The 20,141-nt window shown below is 33.3% G+C and overlaps 2 protein-coding genes across 13 annotated transcripts in view; both read left to right on the top strand.

Moving 5' to 3' along the window:
• LOC109604404 (tensin-1) overlaps positions 1–6,934 on the top strand; it is a 293,281-nt gene extending 286,347 nt beyond the window's left edge. For 10 of the 12 annotated variants that reach the window (XM_049965847.1, XM_049965852.1, XM_049965850.1 and 7 more), the window contains 7 exons: positions 2,735–3,092; positions 3,184–3,342; positions 3,880–4,079; positions 4,223–4,282; positions 4,754–5,049; positions 5,242–5,875; positions 5,938–6,934. In XM_049965847.1, coding sequence (XP_049821804.1) covers positions 2,735–3,092; positions 3,184–3,342; positions 3,880–4,079; positions 4,223–4,282; positions 4,754–5,049; positions 5,242–5,875; positions 5,938–6,097 — 1,867 coding nt within the window. In that variant the 3' untranslated portion in view covers positions 6,098–6,934. Of the gene's footprint in view, positions 1–2,734; positions 3,093–3,183; positions 3,502–3,879; positions 4,080–4,222; positions 4,283–4,753; positions 5,050–5,241; positions 5,876–5,937 lie in introns of all 12 variants that reach the window. The other 2 variants (XM_049965846.1, XM_049965848.1) reach the window with 2 other exon arrangements.
• An 11,716-nt stretch (positions 6,935–18,650) lies between these two features.
• On the top strand, positions 18,651–19,115 carry LOC126265341 (keratin-associated protein 6-2-like). The gene is made up of 2 exons (XM_049966426.1): positions 18,651–18,721; positions 18,764–19,115. Exons 1-2 carry the CDS (start codon positions 18,651–18,653, stop codon positions 19,113–19,115), a joined length of 423 nt encoding a protein of 140 aa, XP_049822383.1.
• The last annotated feature ends 1,026 nt before the right edge of the window (positions 19,116–20,141 follow it).

Here is a 20,141-nt window from a genome sequence, read left to right as displayed (position 1 = left end):
TACCAGTTTAATTTATGAGAACTCCATTTATTCAACTTTTTGATGAAAGTCACTGCTTCTTTTTGAGAATATTAATAACTGTTCCACCATGTTAACGAACTTAATTTATGAGAAATCCATTTATTCAACTTTTTAATGAAATTCATTGCCTCTTTTTGTTAATATTAATAATTGTTCCACCAAGTTTACCAGATTAATTTATAAGGAATCCATTTATTTAACTTTTTGATGAAATTCACTGTATCATTCTGAGAATATTAATAACTCTTCCATCAGGTTTACCAGCTTAATTTATGAGGAATCCATTTATTCAACCTTTAGATGAAATTCACTGTATCTTTCTGAGAATATTAATAATTGTTCCATCAGGTTCATCTGCTTAATTTATGAGGTCTCCATGTTAACGAACTTAATTTATGAAGAATCCATTTATTCAACTGTTTAATGAAATTCATTGTCTCTTTCTGATAATATTAATAATTGTTCCACCAAGTTTATCAGATTAATTTATGAGGAATCCATTTATTTAACTTTTTTATGGACTTCACTGTATCATTCTGAGAATATTAATAACTCTTCCATCAGGTTTACCAGATTAATTTATGAGGAATCCCTTTATTCAAGCTTCAGGTGAAATTCACTGTATATTTCTGAGAATATTAATAATTGTTACATCAGATTTACTAGTGTAATTTATGAGGATTCCATTTATTCAACTTTTTGATGAAATTCATTGCTTCTTTTTAAGAATATTAATGACTGTTCCACCAAGTTAAAGAACTTAATTTATGAGGAATCCATTTATTCAACTTTTTAATGAAATTCATCGCCTCTTTTTGATAATATTTATAATTGTTCCACCAAGTTTACCAGATTAATTTATGAGGAATCAATTTATTTAACTTTTTGATGAAATTCATTGCCTCTTTCTGATAATATTAATAATTGTTCCACCTAGTTTACCAGATTAATTTATGAGGAATCCATTTAATCAACTTTTTGATGAAATTCATTTCTTTCTGATAATATCAATAACCGTTCCACCAGATTTACCAGATTAATTAATAAGAATTCCATTTATTAAGAAGAGAGACAGCATACAAATTGGCCTATAATTTATAGGACGACCTTCATTAATGTAAACTCTATGAGATCTAAATAGACACAACGTGGGTTCAAGTAAACATTGGCAAAAATATTTTTAATTCCAAGGCAAGTTTTCTTTTTGTTTTCATTGTTTTAGCATTTAAAATTGATCATAAAAAGTATGTATTGCTGACGTATATTAGTATTCATAATTTTGATTACTCAAAATATCAAACAAAATTATTGAAAAAACATGTTGACGTGTTAGACGTCTATCATAATAAAACTAATGTATTCAATAGTCAATAAATATTCTTCGACCTATTTATGGCCAGAATCACGGCCAAATTAAAAAACTCGATGACGTAGAAAAAAATTCTTCGCTCGACTAGTAAATATAAATGTAAAATTGCACGTCGTGGGACATTTCGTGGGTGAGGTCAGTAATTTTCTTGTTTGACGTAGGCCGTAATCGAAAATTGCCACGGTAATTGACTGGATATTACATTCGATCAAAAGGCAATTTCATTGTTCAAAAACCAACTGTAATGTGCCCGACCTGTGGTGGGATTTTAATTAAATAAATTCGTTTCGGTGAACGTAATCAGTTAAAAATGCAGTTTGGTAAACGGTCACGAACTCTCGTCGTCGAATTTCACCTCCTGTACATCAAATAGAAAATCTGTGAGTCGTTACTTCCTGCACGGCAGGAAACATATGTTTGTTCGCACCAAATATTTTTGCCGCTTAGCGTGTTACAAACAAGCGTAAGCCGTTTATGAAACGTAATCCCTTTAAATGTATTACATCGGGATCGAAGTAAATTTAATAATAACTCAAGAAGATTTTATCGTTACGACGATTATGATGATAAATCGCTACTTTCGTTTATTCTATAAAATGCGCACACCCACACGACGATTCGAAATCACGGATACAATTTATGAGTGTTTAATGTACATCTTGTCGACTGTAATAATCTGTTAGTCGTTATTATAATGATCCAACAATTTAATTCACTTTTGTACAAGTTTGTTACAGTATTATTATGTCCATAAATCCTTTTTAACTATTGTAACTACGTCGTTAGCTCCAAACATAATTAATTCGCCTACACCACATTAAAATGGACTTGTTCCATCTTCGTGTCACATCCTTCATTGTTAATGATGGACGCTTAAACTATTTTTCAAATGTTGTGGGACAAATAAGACAAACAAAAAAATAAAAACTTTGATTCACGGTGTGTTTGCCCCAAGCACGGTACGGACGGAAGAAATCACCGCCCGCACAATCGAGCAATTTTCCAGTGGATTAAGTCCCGCAATCCCGTCCGTTCCTGCAGGTATCCGCGTCGTGCGTGCCTTTTGCGGACGTGTGTGTGTCTGTTGGTTCTTGAAATTGCAGAAATAAACGAATGCGCGAACGTCGTTGAGGTTGCCGACCCCTCCGGGCCCCATTCTCGGAGATGCCTTATCTTAAATGGGAAGACGGGTAACTGGCGGACGCCGCGAAAAAATTAAACCGTTGTCGGGCATGTTCGAGGGAAAAATTCCAAGCCCCGAGGAACACACGATATGTTTATATTCGCCTTACCGGCTACGTGCGTGCACTGTTAATTTGGCTAACGTCCGACCCGATTTTGCAGATTCACGACCAACGGCAACCTGACATGGCTCCAGAAGCAGCAGCAAAAACTGAAGGAGCGCCGCGAGGTGAAGCTGCGCGAGGAACGTCAGCCGCACGAGACGCAGCTGATGAGGGAGCTGCGCAACGTCCAGACCCGGCACATGCGCCCGTCGGCGTCGCACCGCGCAGACGGCTACACCAGCGACACCACGGCCTTCGCCGACGATGACGACGACTACACCGTGCCGCTGCACATCAACACGATGCAGAAGAACGGCGGAAGCTCCAACTACAGCACTTTGAAGTCCACGTATTCGTCGACAGTTAAAGAACGGCCCTTCATGAAGATCAAGAGGGAACACGAGCACTATGCGCAGGTATAAATCACTATTTTTAACTCAATTAGTTCATCAGTAATATTGTACAGCCAACCCGCAGGTTAATCCTAACCAAATTAACCAATTTCAGAGCACAGAATCCCCTCGCACGATCTTAGCTCAGAATCCTATGGGACAGATCGTGAGGGCGCCTTCAAGGGGCGCCGACACAGTGGACAGCGGTCTGCTGTCGCTGGTGGAACAGGAACAGTACAGCAAACAGAGTAGCCCCCGTTACACGCCGGGCCTGGTGGGTATTGCTAACGATGCTAACGAAGCTAACACAGCTACATCACCGGATTTGAGGAATGATAGCACCCCTTCTGATGCACTAAGCGATCTGATTGCTAACTTATCAAGCGGCTCAGATAAGTCTAGCAACAGTCCTAATAACACATCTGCATGGCAGGTACTAACACCATCATTGATTTTATAATATTCATTTTTGACTTAATTGTGTCAGATTATTGTTCATTTCAATAAGATTTAAGTAAAGATTTAAAGTTTATGTCTCCAACGTGTTATTTTGAAGGGAAGTTATAGTAAGTTTTTATATGTTTTCATTTGTTGCTTAACCACAGCTTCTTTAATCAGTCGAATACTCATTCACACGAAGATGATTGACAATGAAACATTCTTACAATTGCTTTCTGTTGCATGTTTTGTTGCCAAATCATTTCTTGTTTTGTGTTTTGTTTTCTTAATGCTTAAACCGTTCTTCCAAACAAGTTTTATCCTTCGTCAAATTCATAGAAACAACAATCTAAGATTGAGCCTGCTATTTTAGTACCGAGAAGAGTCGATCCAATCATGGAGGTCGCAATCCGTAAACGACGAAACGAGCCCATCTCACAGCTCGTCGCCAAGACCGCAGACACCAGCTTTTCCAGTACACGCCCGGACCCCGTACTTGAACGCATCCACGCCAACAGTCCAATTCGATCTACCATCCGAACGACTGCCACCTAAAAGTCCTACAACCCAGCGGTAAGTTCCCATTTTGTGACTGTCCCATCACGTGTTGCCGGATGGGGTGGCCCTAGGGTGCCAAGTTTGTTTTTGAGTCAAGGGTTTTATTTTTAACTTCATCGCTTCGCTTCGTAGTACTAAAAATGGATTTTAATTTGTAGCCGACTCAGTTGTCCAACTCCTAATAAACTTACTAAGAAGTGGTCACTCTCACCGGAGAGGTAACGTAAATCGATGTTGCCTGACACGCATGTTGTAATTGTATTTTATATTGAACACTACCATAAACGTAAAACAAGATCCGATTTAATGTTTATTTAGTAATTGTCTTGGAGTATCTTTGGAAATACATTTCATCCTGTTGGCCAGATTTGTATTCCTTCGATTTTGGTTAAATTGATTTTAGTCACTACTTTACATCGTATTCACTTAAAAGCAGTTCAGTCATGTGCATGGTCATACGTATGTATTCGTTGTTGGAATGCCTCAACGTACCGTTTCCACTTCTTACAACATCTTCACATATCACATTATAGCATGCACCACACTCATCATCACCACCACCATCACTGCCTCGACCATCACCTACATCACGGGCCATATCATCTCGCACCACCACACGTGCTTCAACCTTCTTCTCGCTTTTCTCTTCCACCTTCCCCCAGACATGATCTACATCAAATTTATTACAGAAAGGACCGTCCTACGTCACCCAGCGATCTAACGAACGGGTCCGCGTCAGAATACACCCACACTGCGACCCATCGCAGTGTCTCGTCATCGGGTTTCTCTGATGGCAGCTACCAACAGAGCCCCAAGACCCCGAACTACAACGGATCGGCGTCTCCGACCATCTATTACGGCAACTCGAGACGGAACTCGGTTGGCTCGAACAACGAGGCACCGCACGAAGTGGCTGCGGCGCACGTTGAATTCGTCAGAGACACCTCTAAATTTTGGTATAAGGCTTCCATATCTAGGGAAGAAGGTAAGTACGTCGGGGAAGATAAAAATTTCGAAGACAACACAGTAGATAGTAATTGAGTTTGATTATTAACGTTAACAAAATTTACAAATTTACTCACAATTGGCTACAATTAGTTTAGAAATCAACCTCAACAGATCTCAACCACCTTGAATATTCTACAAACTTATGATTAATTTAAAAATTTTTGTGCAGCAATCAACATGTTAAGAAACCAAGCGCCAGGCACCTTCGTCGTAAGAGATTCAAACTCTTTTCCGGGCGCATTCGGGCTGGCCCTAAGGGTGGCCCAAGTGCCCTCGAATGTGCAAAATAAGTCGTACTCCAGCGACGAGCTGATCAGACACTTCCTGATCGAGCCCACATCCAGGGGAGTGCGTCTGAAAGGTTGTCCCAACGAGCCGGTCTTCAGCTCATTGTCCGCATTGGTTTACCAACATTCGATAACACAAATGGCACTGCCGTGCCGCCTCGTCCTTCCGGAGAGTGATCTGAAATACACGAAAAATGTGAACAATCCTAACCAGGTGTTGTTCACGCAGGGGGCAGCTTGTAACGTCTTATATTTGTTCTCGATGGATATGGAATCGTTGACGGGTCCGGAGGCGATTAAGAAGTCGGTTTTGACGCTGTTGCAGAAGGCGCCGCTTCCGGAAACGGCTACCGTGCATTTTAAGGTAAACGGTCAAGGTATTACGTTGACCGACAACAAGAGGAAGTTGTTCTTCAGGAAGCACTATCCTATGAATACCGTTTCTTATTGTGGGCTCGATCCTGAAGATCACAAGTGGACTGTTGCGCTTGATGATAACCCGATTAAGAGTTCGAAGTGAGTATTAATGGATTTAGTGTCGTTAACCAGATGGTAATGTTTTAATGTTAATTTTTCAGTCGTATATTTGGATTCGTGGCAAGAAAACCGAACGTGAGTAACTCCGACAATCAGTGCCATCTTTTCGCAGAACTGGAGCCGGAACAACCGGCGACGGCAATTGTCAACTTCGTCAACAAAATTTTGACGTCCAGTGGCTACAAACCGAATATGGTGTAAACTGTATTGGAAATTAACAATGAGGAGGAAATATCACATCACAGTCAAAATCGATTTTAGGAATTCTGCCAGTATTGTACCAAGAAATTGTGTTGAATTGTATAAACAAAATTGTCGTTTCGGAAAATTGTTTAAACTACTAAATTCTTATAACTAGTCCTTTTTTTTAATTTAACGAATAGTTTATTAGTCTTCTTAAATTTCGATATGCAATAATTACAATTATTGTGCTAAATATCAAATCTTGTACATAAGAACTATAAACACTAAGTGTGCCTGTCTGATTATTTTATTCTTAAAATATTTTATATATCATTTGTTGGTGAAGTGCTTTAAATATTTTAAATATTAGCATATTCACATTCTTGAATCAAACTGGACCTTGTTAGTGTTTTTGTTATGAGAAATTAACAAAAATCATTGTAATAAGCCACTGAATATTTAAAAATGTTTATATTTGTTTCGTCGTGAACAAAATTCTATTTGCTGTGGGAGACAAATAATAATTTCATTATGTAATATTAATTTCTTATGTTCATTTTTCATCACACTAACAAAGTCATAAAGAATGTTTGTTTTAGAAAGCAGGGTACTGTACTCTTATATAAAATGTATAAAAATTATTTAGAATTTAATTTAGAACAATGAGGAAGCTTATTAACAATATAGAATTCCATATACAGGATTAATAAAATAAATCATCTTTATGTTTCATTAATAGTACAAACATAATTAACTTTTCTCGTCATCCAGGAGGTAACTTCAAAACATGCTGTTACTATCATAGGCATATAACATAACAATATGTATTTAGAAAAATATATAAATACTAATGTGTTTACGTATTTTATTTTTTACAAACCTTTTCATCCACATAATAATATTTGAAATCACTTTCCGATGCGGTATCTAGTGATTAATTGCGAATGTGTGTCAATTTTAAAAGCATCATGTAATTTGAATTGAGTTTTCTACTATAATTAGTATGGCAATTTAGTGATAGATGGGGCAATTCGTAATTGGTCAGTGGTGCCATCTACACACTGAGTTGCGAGAGAATGTTAATAGTTCTTAAAATGGTTTCTATACTTTGCGTTTATCCGCATACAGGCATCTGTAACCTAAAAGTTCATTTCTTTAATAGTTCAATGTTTTTGTTCTAGAGGGCGCTAGCATGCCGACAAATTATTTAAAAAATTTAAAATATATATTCAAATAGTATTTAGACTAATTTTGCGTAAACACTATGAAAAATATCTAAATCAAGTTTTCATTTAATTTGTGTATTATATATTATATATTCCTCCAAAAAATTATTTAGCCTTTTAAAAATCTCAGTTTATTTAAAAATTATACTTTGCTGAAACTAAATCTTAAATTTGATATTATTACGAAAATAATATTTATCCTCTTTACATTATGCTTTAAATTATTAATAAACTTAACAGTTTACGTTAATATAAGAAACCTGTAATATAAAATTCCATAGTTAAAATTTCTTGTTTTATGTGATTACAGCGAATAGTAAAGTAAATAAATACACATTACAATCATGCACATCATAATTTTTTGTTTATAGAAACGGCGTACTCATCAGTTGATGTCACGATTCCATTAATATACACAGAGAAGTTTTTCTATTTCCAATATTTTTAAACATATTATTTATAAAGTTTTTATCCTTATTCAAATTTATTTGTACTTTAAAATGTTTATTTAGCTAAAACTTTCAATTTAATGTTGATGAAAATTGAAGAAAATTTATAGAATTTCTTTTGATAAATTATTGATGAATGAAAATTATTATAAAAATAATAAGATAAGTGTGGTATTAGTTCATTGGTGTCCACCAGATTAAAAAATCTTTCAATTTTTGTTTGTTGTTTCTTAAAAATAATTAATAAAACTCAAATTCAAAAATATATTTAATAGATATAACGTTTCCATACAGATAAATGTATTTAACTGGCGCATCCACCAAAAATTAAATTTTGGGTACTTACAATGAAATAACAATTGTGCTTCGTCGACTAATTTAATAAAAAATGTTTTTATTCAAACATAGGTGAAGTGTTGTTTCGAATGACACTTTTTCTAGTTCCCACCGTCAAGATCTTTACCTTGTTCCTTTTTTTTAAATACGTCCGCATACAAGCTAGTCAGTTCAACACCTACAATCCTGGAAAATGTTCCGAGAACACAGAGCGAATAGATCACCGTGTGTTTTACATATTCATTGGCTAATTATAAATTCACATTAATGTGTGTTGTAGGGAGCGTCCGAACTGACTGTTTTTAAAGTCGCCAAAGTTAATTTATTACCTAGGGACTTAATGGATATTTTGACATGGCAAAGACCTTACAACCGCTAACCTTGGGGGGATATGTAAAAAAATTATCGGACGGCGTGGCTGAGATTTTATAGGAATGTGCTCTATTAATTGTTTAATAACAATATTATATAAGTTCTGCGACAATAATTTTGATTGTACGATTAATAATTGTTAAAGAATGTGTAGGGGAAATGGAATGTCTTTTGCTTCTGGCTATTTACCAAAATCGTATTACACCTATTGACCTTAACATGAATGATTCGTTAATTAAATTAACTCAACAAGTGGCCCGAAGTGACAAGAAAATCGACCGATTCAATTTCGTTATGGGCAAGGATTTTTTTTATAATTACAGCATGCAACCATTTCCAGGTGGTACATTTTTGAAAAGATGTGTTGCTGGAATCGACGTCTACGTGGGCAACAGACATCAAGTCTCATATTTTATTTTTATTAATGTCTCTATTGCGGTCAATGGGCGATATGTGGATACGTACAAGTTTTTGTCTTCAACTAAATTCTGAGTACAACAAGGAAACTAGTATTTTGCTTAGATTATTTCCATGTAAATACCCACTCAACAAAACTTGTTCCTTTTCAGCGACTTATTATATAGAACCGACCATGCGTGATACCATAAGCGCCATCATTTATCAGGCTAATATATTCCAATCTTGTTATTTTCTGTTAAATTTAATAACAGGGCTTTTAAGACGTGTGCAAAGGGGCAAAAATCAACGGCTTGTTAGTTTTAAACGTCGTTCGTTTAATATTGTCTTATTATTTTGTTGAAATTTACAAGAAGGAGTGTTTCAAATTGAATTTTCTATTAGATTGTATTTAAAAAAAAGCCTAAGCCAACGGAAATGATGAAGATGCATTGGTTTGATTTAAATAGGGTAAAGAATGCATTGAAGATGAACATTGTTAAGGTTGTCCTGAAACTTCTACCAATGAAGAAATTAAGTAAACTCGTGCAATATTAATTAATTTCAATAAAAAAAAGGTGAACAAATTGAGTTCACATAATTTAAATAAGGATTATGTTAAATAGGATATTCCCTCTCATCCACCATCAATAAGCCAATCAAGACATTTTTCCATGTGACTATTTATTTTCTTCATTGTCCAAATTTTTATGTAATAAACGGTTTAATTCTAAAGGGGAGGTCAAATGTGTATTAATAATTTTCTTCAATTTTAAGAAACCAGAATGTTTACTCGTGGCATGAATTTGCTTGTAGAAATTTGGCAAAAATTGTTGAATTTTAAAGTTAAACGTAATTTACTCTTTTGGGTACTTAATATCTACGTGAATCATACTCTACCCAATGTAAATGTACGTCCACAATTATGTAAATTTAGTTTGCACCAACAATAGAAAACAGGTTAATTCATACATATCGCATTCAATTCAAAGGACCAATAAATATGCGATTGTTTATTGTACAAATTTTATCAACTGGTTCACCAAACTTGTCAAATTAATAAGAATATATTACCATTAAATAAGTTTATTGTTTTCCTTTGCTAAATAATACAATTAGGTTAACACAACATTTGCATGGGGCACGTTTATCAGCGTCGATAATCACGTGGCAGTGCTAGAAAAATAAATAAATAAATAAACTCACCGTACCTTTGGTATTTCGCCGTGATTTACATGTAAACCCCCCGGAGAAAATTACTGCGGTGCCACCCTAGTAAATCACTGCGGACAATTAAAATATTAATTACGGTGCAGGGACAATGAGTGCAACAGAAGAAAAAAAAAAATAATAGGAACATTTCTAAGACATTGGCGCCATCAATGGACCAAGGTTAGCGTATGTAGATTTCACGGTTACAAGACTACACCTTACGTAACGTTCTGGTAACGTTAAATACTGTTTATTCACCGTATTGTCTCTGTTTTTATTAATAACTACAGCCGCACAGTTATGTTACGGATAATATTAAGGACATATTTACATAAGGTCTTGTTCGTTTCATTGTTCTGAGACGAACTAATTTATTTTATGAATTCATTAGGTTGGAGGAGGTGCTCGGCGGAACAATGGTTGATTAATTGTCAATTAGAAAAAGTTAATGGTCGGGTCAAAGGCGATAATTGCTGCACTGACAGGCCGAACGAGTATTGATATTGCAAGATTAACTCAATTGTCTTTCTTGCAAGATACAATAGGAAAACAATTGAAAAAGTCCGTGCATATCTGTTGTCGATTATTTAATACAAAAACTGCTCAAGATCTAAAGAGTTTTGGTGTTTGGGCCGGTTGTGTGTTGGTGCAATTGTTTGTAGCGTTTATTTGCAGAAAACGAGCATAGAGCACACAAACCACACACACACGTCAGTGTACCATTGTCGCATTATTCTAAACACACATTACACTATCATTATTTAAATGAGACACTGTGCTCGCAGATTTACACTGGCATGTTCGTTTCAAACATTAATTCTTAGATTTTTATCTATCTAACATGTGTAATTAAGAACAAAGAACGTCCCATTCATACGGCAATAAAGTGGAGGATCGTTACGACCATCGTTGGATATTGGTGAAGAAGATTAAATGGTGCACGGCTGAATTAAATTATCATAGAGTTAAATCTATGGCATTGCAAATTGGTTTTTAAATTAGCAATTTAGCCGGGCACTGAAAATATTGCCGGGGTAATCCAATTTACCATATAGTCGGCCAAAGCTGTGCGTTATTAATTTACTTTATGTTTTACTATAAATACTCACCCACGTTCCCATTATCGCATCGCTAAGTATGCACGGGCATTAAATTATAACACATCCGTGCCATTTACGAAGGACCGTCGTCTAAATCACGGCGGCGGTGACAACACCAAATGCGGCGAGGACCGAATTAAATTAAAAATTACCAAAACAAGTGTACTAAGTTGGACCACTCCCGTGGCGCCGCCGATCCCAACAGGTGGGTTTCTACTGTTCTCTCCTCTACATTGTTGTGACCGCTCAGGTTCCTTCCAACTTCTATCCAAACTAGTTTATACGAATATAGTCAAAACGTAATTTATTACGTTTAACGTGCACTCGTTTTGTTAGTCATTTATATACTTTACAAGACGTTGACTGCGTTGAAAAACTTGTTTATGATAAATCTGTGTAATGCCAGTGTGTCCGATGGAATTGAATTCAATCCGTTACGTTTTCTATGTTATCTTGGGCTGTTTTTCAATGTGGAATGGCAGTTGTTACCCTCATGCACATAATATATTAATATCATAGGAATAAACAGCAGTTTTTTAGAGATTTTTATATAGACAATTGAATTGAATCTCAAAAAAATTTAAAATTGGCAGTTATAGAGATTACCAATAAAAAATTTTAAATTTCAAAATGTTTGAAGTAAAATTATCAACATCAATGTGGTTTTCACATCGATTAACACTCCGAGCAACAATTATATGCATGTTTATGTGTTTTTTTATTATTCAAATATATTACGGGCAGTACAAGATCATGACAAAATATAAATACAATTCAATTGAAATAACAATTAATATACAATCATATTATTTATGGATAGTATTTGTATTTACTTAAATTTCAATGTACTTGATTTTTAATATTATTTTAATTGTTTGCTTCATTGTCGTTATTAATTTCAACAATACATAGACTTTTTGTACTTTCAATTATTTCATTTAGTTCTAAAAAAGATACAATAGGCTTATGGTAACTAAAGTAGGACATGAAATGAAATACGCACTGAACTTCTCACAAAATCCATTCAATTTCACTTATAAGATAACGCAGGAGATTTCACCCTTCCAAAAAGTGTTTAAGGCACACTGCGCGTGCGCCAGTTATGAGCATGTCGGTGATGAGAACCCAAATGATTTTCCCCTACCAAAAAAATGCCCAACGAGGCTAAAGAAGTTTTCTCTTCAATAAATAAGTTTTCACTTCAAAAAAAGTAACAATTTTTTTAAAATATATCATTAGTTTATTGATTTTTGATTTTTAAAATTAAAATTGGTATAGAACATAGCAATTCCAACAAATAGATAGAAAGCTCATCTAAGAAATTATCTCAAAAAGTATTCTAATGGTTTATGGACCACGAAAAAATATAAATACAATTCAATTGAAATAACAATTAATATACAATCATATTATTTATGGATAGTATTTGTATTTACTTAAATTTCAATGTACTTGATTTTTAATATTATTTTAATTGTTTGCTTCATTGTCGTTATTAATTTCAACAATACATAGACTTTTTGTTCTTTCAATTATTTCATTTTGTTCTAAAAAAGATACAATAGGCTTATGGTAACTAAAGTAGGAAATGAAATGAAATACACATTGAACTTTTCAAAAAATCCATTCAATTTCACTTATAAGATAACGCAGGAGTTTTCACCCTTCCAAAAAGTGTTTAAGGCACACTGCGCGTGCGCCAGTCATGAGCATGTCGGTGATGAGAACCCAAATGATTTTCCCCTACCAAAAAAATGCCCAACGAGGCTAAAGAAGTTTTCTCTTCAATAAATAAGTTTTCACTTCAAAAAAAGTAACAATTTTTTTAAAATATATCATTAGTTTATTGATTTTTGATTTTTAAAATTAAAATTGGTATAGAACAAGCAATTCCAACAAATAGATAGAAAGCTCATCTAAGAAATTATCTCAAAAAGTATTCTAATGGTTTATTTATTATGGTAAATGAACAAGTAGTCTAAAAAAGAATCAACTAATTGACCCCAAATATGTTTGTCCAATAATGAAGATGTTTCTTTATGGATGAAATTCATATTATGTTGAGAAATAAAGACATTAAGAGTTGATACCATTAAGACAGTTCATCCACAGTTTAAATAAGTCAGTTTGTCCGATGGAATTGAATTCAATCCGTTACGTTTTCTATGTTATCTTGGGTTGTTTTTCAATGTGGAATGGCAGTTGTTACCCTCAAGCACATAATATATAAATATCATAGGAATAAACAGCAGTTTTTTAAAGATTTTTATATAGATAATTGAATTGTATCTCAAAAAAATTTAAAATTGTCAGTTATAGAGATTACAAATAGAAAATTTGAAATTTCAAAATGTTTGAAGTAAAATTATCATCATCAATGTGGTTTTCACATCTATTAACACTTCAAGCAACAATTATATGCATGTTTATGTGTTTTTTTATTATTCAAATATATTACGGACAGTACAAGACCATGAAAAAATATAAATACAATTCAGTTGAAATAACAATTAATATACAATCATATTATTTATGGATAGTATTTGTATTTACTTAAATTTCAATGTACTTGATTTTTAATATTATTTTAATTGTTTGCTTCATTGTCGTTATTAATTTCAACAATACATAGACTTTTTGTACTTTCAATTATTTCATTTTGTTCTAAAAAAGACACAATAGGCTTATGGTAACTAAAGTAGGAAATGAAATGAAATACACATTGAACTTTTCACAAAATCCATTCAATTTCACTTATAAGATAACGCAGGAGATTTCACCCTTCTAAAAAGTGTTTAAGGCACACTGCGCGTGCGCCAGTCATGAGCATGTCGGTGATGAGAACCCAAATGATTTTCCCCTACCAAAAAAATGCCCAACGAGGCTAAAGAAGTTTTCTCTTCAATAAATAAGTTTTCACTTCAAAAAAAGTAACAATTTGTTTAAAATATATCATTAGTTTATTGATTTTTGATTTTTAATATTAAAATTAGTATAGAACATAGCAATTCCAACAAATAGATAAAAAGCTCATCTAAGAAATTATCTCAAAAAGTATTCTAATGGTTTATTTATTATGGTAAATGAACAAGTAGTCTAAAAAAGAATCAACTAATTGACCCCAAATATGTTTGTCCAATAATGAAGATGTTTCTTTATTTTCTCATATTATGTTGAGAAATAAAGACATTAAGAGTTAATACCATTAAGACAGTTCATCCACAGTTTAAATAAGGGAAGGAACGTCAAAACTAGACAAATTATGATTTTTTTAGAAGTAATCTTAATTTAAATATATAGCTTTGGCTATATATTTAAATTGATAAATATTGATTTGTCAATGAGCAGATCAAAATCCCTTCTAGAAATTAAAGGAAATACTTGTTGACAAGAAATAAATTATATTAATGATTCAGTTAACAGAAAAAAGGGCATGTGGTCAAAAAATCTAAACTAAAATTAGTCCAAAATAAAATTTATGTACAAAGGAGAATGAATTTAATATTATGTTCAGAAATAAAGACATTAAGAGTTGATACCATTAAGATAGCTCATCCATAGTATATTGTATATCTTCATTATACAAATTTTGTAAAAGTAATTCCATGAAGCAGATGACAATCCCATATGGAACATCTAAGAAATATTTGGTGACAAAACCAGCATCATTTTTTATTTTATCTGTGCCACTTTTTTAAATTTATGTATTAACTTAGTTGTGCCTCTTAAAATGGGCTATTTTAATAATTTTAAAAACTGTCCATTAAGATTTTAAGTGGTGAGTCACATCTAGACGATCCAGAAATTTAAATATATAATAAGCGAATAATTGTGCAACGGTTTCCATACCCATTAAACTCATAAAACAAAATCTTTACGCAACGTTTGCAATGATCGTTCACTTAAACCTCTACGGGCATTGTATGTAGATCGGCGCCAGTTTTTCTTTTTGCCAGTGTTGTAGTACGCCGAAGCGCAATAATAAACTCATTCATATTTATTTATCTAAATATTAACTTCCAGGAACTATAAACACACACTCGCGGTGCACAAGTTGAAAGGATAATAACAGTTTCCATCCTTTGTGAGGTTGTTGGTGCATAAGAACGATTCGGGTCGTAAAGCCGTTTGATTTATTGGCCGATTCGAAAATGTGTCTCGAAATGGATTGTAAATTGCCGGTGCAATTTGTGCGATATAAATTTGATATCGTATTGTAGTCCAAATAAGTCGGTTTCGATTTATTGGATGCCACATCATTACCGTGAAAATGGGGGGACGGACAATTTGACACGGCATTAATCCTAAATTAAGAAGTTTATGTCCACGTCCGTGTACGACGCCAAACTGAAAAACCTATACTTAATTTTTTTCGCATATTTATGCATATTACAGGCAATCAGCTAATTGACCTTTAAGAACGTGTCCTTTGCCGTTATTACATGTTCTGTCTAAAAAAAAAATCGGCGAAGAGCAATTTTCAGGCCCATTATTGCCATAAAAACTGTGTTTCAAGAGCAGGTTTTATCATTTCAATCTAAACCGAGATTTTAATTCACCGCACAGCATTAATTTGCTTTCCATTACGATTTAAGTACCATAAAACATGTTCTTAGTAGATTTAATTGCAACGTTTATAATACGATTTTAATAGTTATGAAAGTTTAAGTACAATTTATTCATTATATACAAATAAATGGTTTATAAATACGTATTGGTAACGGCAGAGGAACATCTGCGAAGTGTTGTGTACGAAATTTGAAACGGAAATTCCAATGATCTATAAGGAGGATATCGGTGACCATGTAAGGATCAAGTTTTAATGAATTGCCAATTAAGTAGGTCTTCTTTCTAAGAATTATTATGAAACTTGTAATCTTTCAAAAATTACTATTAAATTATATTGTGGATTAAATCACACGTGGAATAAACTTTGAACGTGTCTGGTATAAATTTATTCATGTATGAGTAACAGTAATTGATTAAAATCATGAATGAAACATGTTTTAATTTGGTGACGGCGCCAAATCGCTTGTAATTGCAATTGTTTGACAAAAACAGAGGACGATAATTTGGTTTCCGGAAAGAGTTTTTGTGCAAAGGCGTGTGACATTCTGTTGGAACTTATGAATGAAACATTTTTCTGGTTTAATATCAGACAATAATTGCATACTGGCACTTAAATGAGTCACTACTTTAATTTTATCAGGTTCTAATTGCAATTTTGTGTAATTATTCGAATTTTCATTACTTTACTACAAATTTGAATATGAAATGATGGTCAATAGTAATATATCAGAAATATTAGTGTAAAAATCTGAAACAAAAATCTAAATTTAAAATATTAAATAAATTTACCTAATCTCTATCTTTGTAAGATTATATCAAATATGATATAATTTAATAAAAGCAAAAAATAACCAATTAAAAAAATTACTATTACGTATCGTATGCGATTAAAATCCATAACGATCAATTTCATACGATCAATTTTCACACGATAAATTTCCATACGATCAAATCCATAGTGATCAAAATCCATATACGATCAAAATCCATAGTGATCAAAATCCATAGTGATCAAAATCCATACGCGATCAAAATCCATAGTGATCAAAATCCATATACGATCAAAATCCATCTACGATCAAAATCCATATACGATCAAAATCCATAGTGATCAAAATTCATAGTGATCAAAATCCATATACGATCAAAATCCATATACGATCAAAATCCATAGTGATCAAAATCCATGTACGATCAAAATCCATAGTGATCAAAATTCATAGTGATCAAAATCCATATACGATCAAAATCCATGTACGATCAAAATCCATGTACGATCAAAATCCATATACGATCAAAATCCATATACGATCAAAATCCATATACGATCAAAATCCATAAACGATCAAAAAAAGTGAAACTTTATAATTTAAATTTATATTAGATATATTTAGCTTAAAAATTAGAAAATAATAATTTAAATTAATTTAAACATAAAAAATTGCATAATTTAGCATTATCCTGTAGAAAAATTGGATAGGGTCTTAGCTAAGGTCACACCTCTTATGATCTTCAACAGTTTCCTGAATGCATCTTTGGATGGTTACATTACTTCTAATGAAAATTAAAAGTGATTTCTGTCGCAATCATCATTCAGTCATTCATGTTTGTTTGGCGAGCGACTTCTTAATTATTTCTTATCACCGTACCTTCTTCATACATACTTTTCAAAAGTTCGTGTCTCAGGTTCATTCGAATCTTGCGTCTTTTAAACCCTCTATCAAACTCACTTAGAGATCTAATACTAAAAAACTCAATAATCAATAAAAATCCGTAATATCTGACATCTTTATCGATTTCAAAAGACTTTTTTGAGACGTTCACCGTACAAATCGTGATTTAACTAACGGAATTGCTTACCTTTAACGCAAACCAGAACCAATTGTCTTGTTAGACCAGTGTATGTATCTGAATAAATATGAATGAGTCTATTATTGTTGCGGTTCGGCGTACTACAGTGCAGGCAGGCGAAAAAAAAAATCATAAAATATGCAACTTTTAAAGGCGGAGTAGCCATCTACATACAGTTGATTATTTAATCTTTCCCAATATGGAACGGTGTATCGTTGACATTGTTATTGTTATTAATCACGTTCGATAGCTATTTGTGGCCGTTGTAAATTCGCTAGTACATTTAAACGTTGGGTTCGGGGGCCTTTAAAAAATGGCCGAGCGGCCGGAAAAGTTATTGCAATGGTAGGAAGGCAGGTCGAATTTAATTTCGACCGTCCCACCACAATCTAAATGTAATATTTAATGTTAATTTTTAATTATAGTATTGATATAAGGGTGGATAAATGATAGTGCGATAAAAGTAACGAATCGCTCGTCGTGTACAGTTATTTATGAATTTTCGACGATGCCACGATAAGGAACCGTTACGAAAATTACGAATAGCCAATATTTTCGGGTAAAATGATGGCTCAAAATCAACGTTCATTTTATGTTGTACAGCGGACTGTCTCTATAATTATTTAAATTATCTAAAATTGGAAAACTCGTCGAATAGGATATCCGCATAGCGATGTTTACGGTCTCGAAACATGTGAACGTTTATGGTACAAAACTAACAACAATTAAAACCAGAATAATTAACGTTAACAAGAAACTATGATATTAATTATAATAGGAGTATAGTAATTAAAATTTATTACCTTTCAAGTACTAATCTTAATATTTCATAAGATAAACTGTTTGTTGCCACTTTCCGCACAAGAAATAATTACGCAAAAATATTTATTATTTATTGTAATTAAATAGTTAATAAAAAGTCAAATATAAATGTTAAAAAAAACTCTTGGAATAATTTAAAAATAAAATTAATAGTAATGGATATAATAGTTGTACAAGTGGTAGGTGGTATTTATACAGGTAGATACAGATAAGTACGGATAGATACAGATTGATACAGATGGATATAGATAGATTCAGATTGATGCAGATACAACACAGTTGTAGATACAAATACAGACACAAAGACAGGCACTGATACAGAAATAGATACAGATACAGACACAGACACAGATACAGATACAGATACAGATACAGATACAGATACAGATACAGATACAGATACAGATACAGATACAGATACAGATACAGATACAGATACAGATACAGATACAGATACAGATACAGATACAGATACAGATACAGATACAGATACAGACACAGATACAGATACAGATACAGATACAGATACAGATACAGATACAGATACAGATACAGATACAGATACAGATACAGATATGAATACTCATACGGATGTAGATGCGGATGTGAATACAGATGTAGATACGGATGTGGATATGGATACAGATACGAAAGCGGATGCGGATGTAGGTGCGGATGCGGATACGGATACGGATACGGATAAGCATACAGATACATTAAAATAAAAGAAATGTATAACTGTGTTCATCTTGATCAATTATAAAGTAATAAATAATTATCCCTAAATTTGGAACAATATCGATAACTGTAAGAAATTTGTACAGAAAAAATTAATGGTTTTCGAAGTCGCAATAAAACTGCCACACCAAAAAGAAACGTTTCTCCTCGATTATGCAGAGCCGAAATAAAAGTGCATCTGCCACAATATTTTGATTTTCCATGTAGGGAACGTCGAGCATAAACCGGCGTGAAAACACATAAACCCCCGCTCGTATAAATCTTCGGCGAGCGATGAAATGAGCGCTCATTGTAAATTTTATATTGCATTCTTCGGTACGTACCGTTTTGTTGTCGCGAAAGAAAGAAAGAAAAAAAAACAAACAAAACGAGAAAAATCTCGGTGCCGAATTCATGCGGGCCCCATCTTCGCATTTTACGCGTTGCCCCGTAATATTTATTGCGTTTTGCCGCCCTTCGGAATGCCGATGATGGGTATCACTGTCCCATGACTTCTGACCTTCACAAGGTTCGGCCGAAAAGGAACGGAACCCGGAGAGAATCGCCACTCGATGATGAAGTGGAACTAAACGAATTAAATTAACATGTAATTACTGTGTCCTTTCGAACGTATTACTTTGAAATTTTCAAATGGTGTTTGGACATATTTAAATTTATATGCAGTGAGCAATTAAAAAACGTGTTTAAGTGTTTGGTCATAATATATCAAAATTGGAATCAGTCCATCAAGTTACTAAATTCAAAATTTGTGGTCCTACTAAAAACATACTGAAATGAAGAAAATATATTTGGACACATTTAAATTTAGGTCCTATATGTAATTAATTAGTAGATAAAAACTAGAAGTAGAAGTACATTAAGTAAGTAAGTGGAAGAAGTCGACTAAGTCTAGATAAAATTAAGAAATCAATGGTTAGGAGCAGATAGACTGAGTGAATAAAAATATTTACTGGTGGGCATTTTTATCGGATTTAATTACTTATTGATACAA

Source organism: Aethina tumida, chromosome 4 (assembly GCF_024364675.1).
Source record: "Aethina tumida isolate Nest 87 chromosome 4, icAetTumi1.1, whole genome shotgun sequence".
NCBI lineage: Eukaryota > Metazoa > Arthropoda > Insecta > Coleoptera > Nitidulidae > Aethina > Aethina tumida.
The sequence above is the reverse complement of the archived record's forward strand: the minus strand, read 5'-3'. Positions and strand labels throughout refer to the sequence as shown.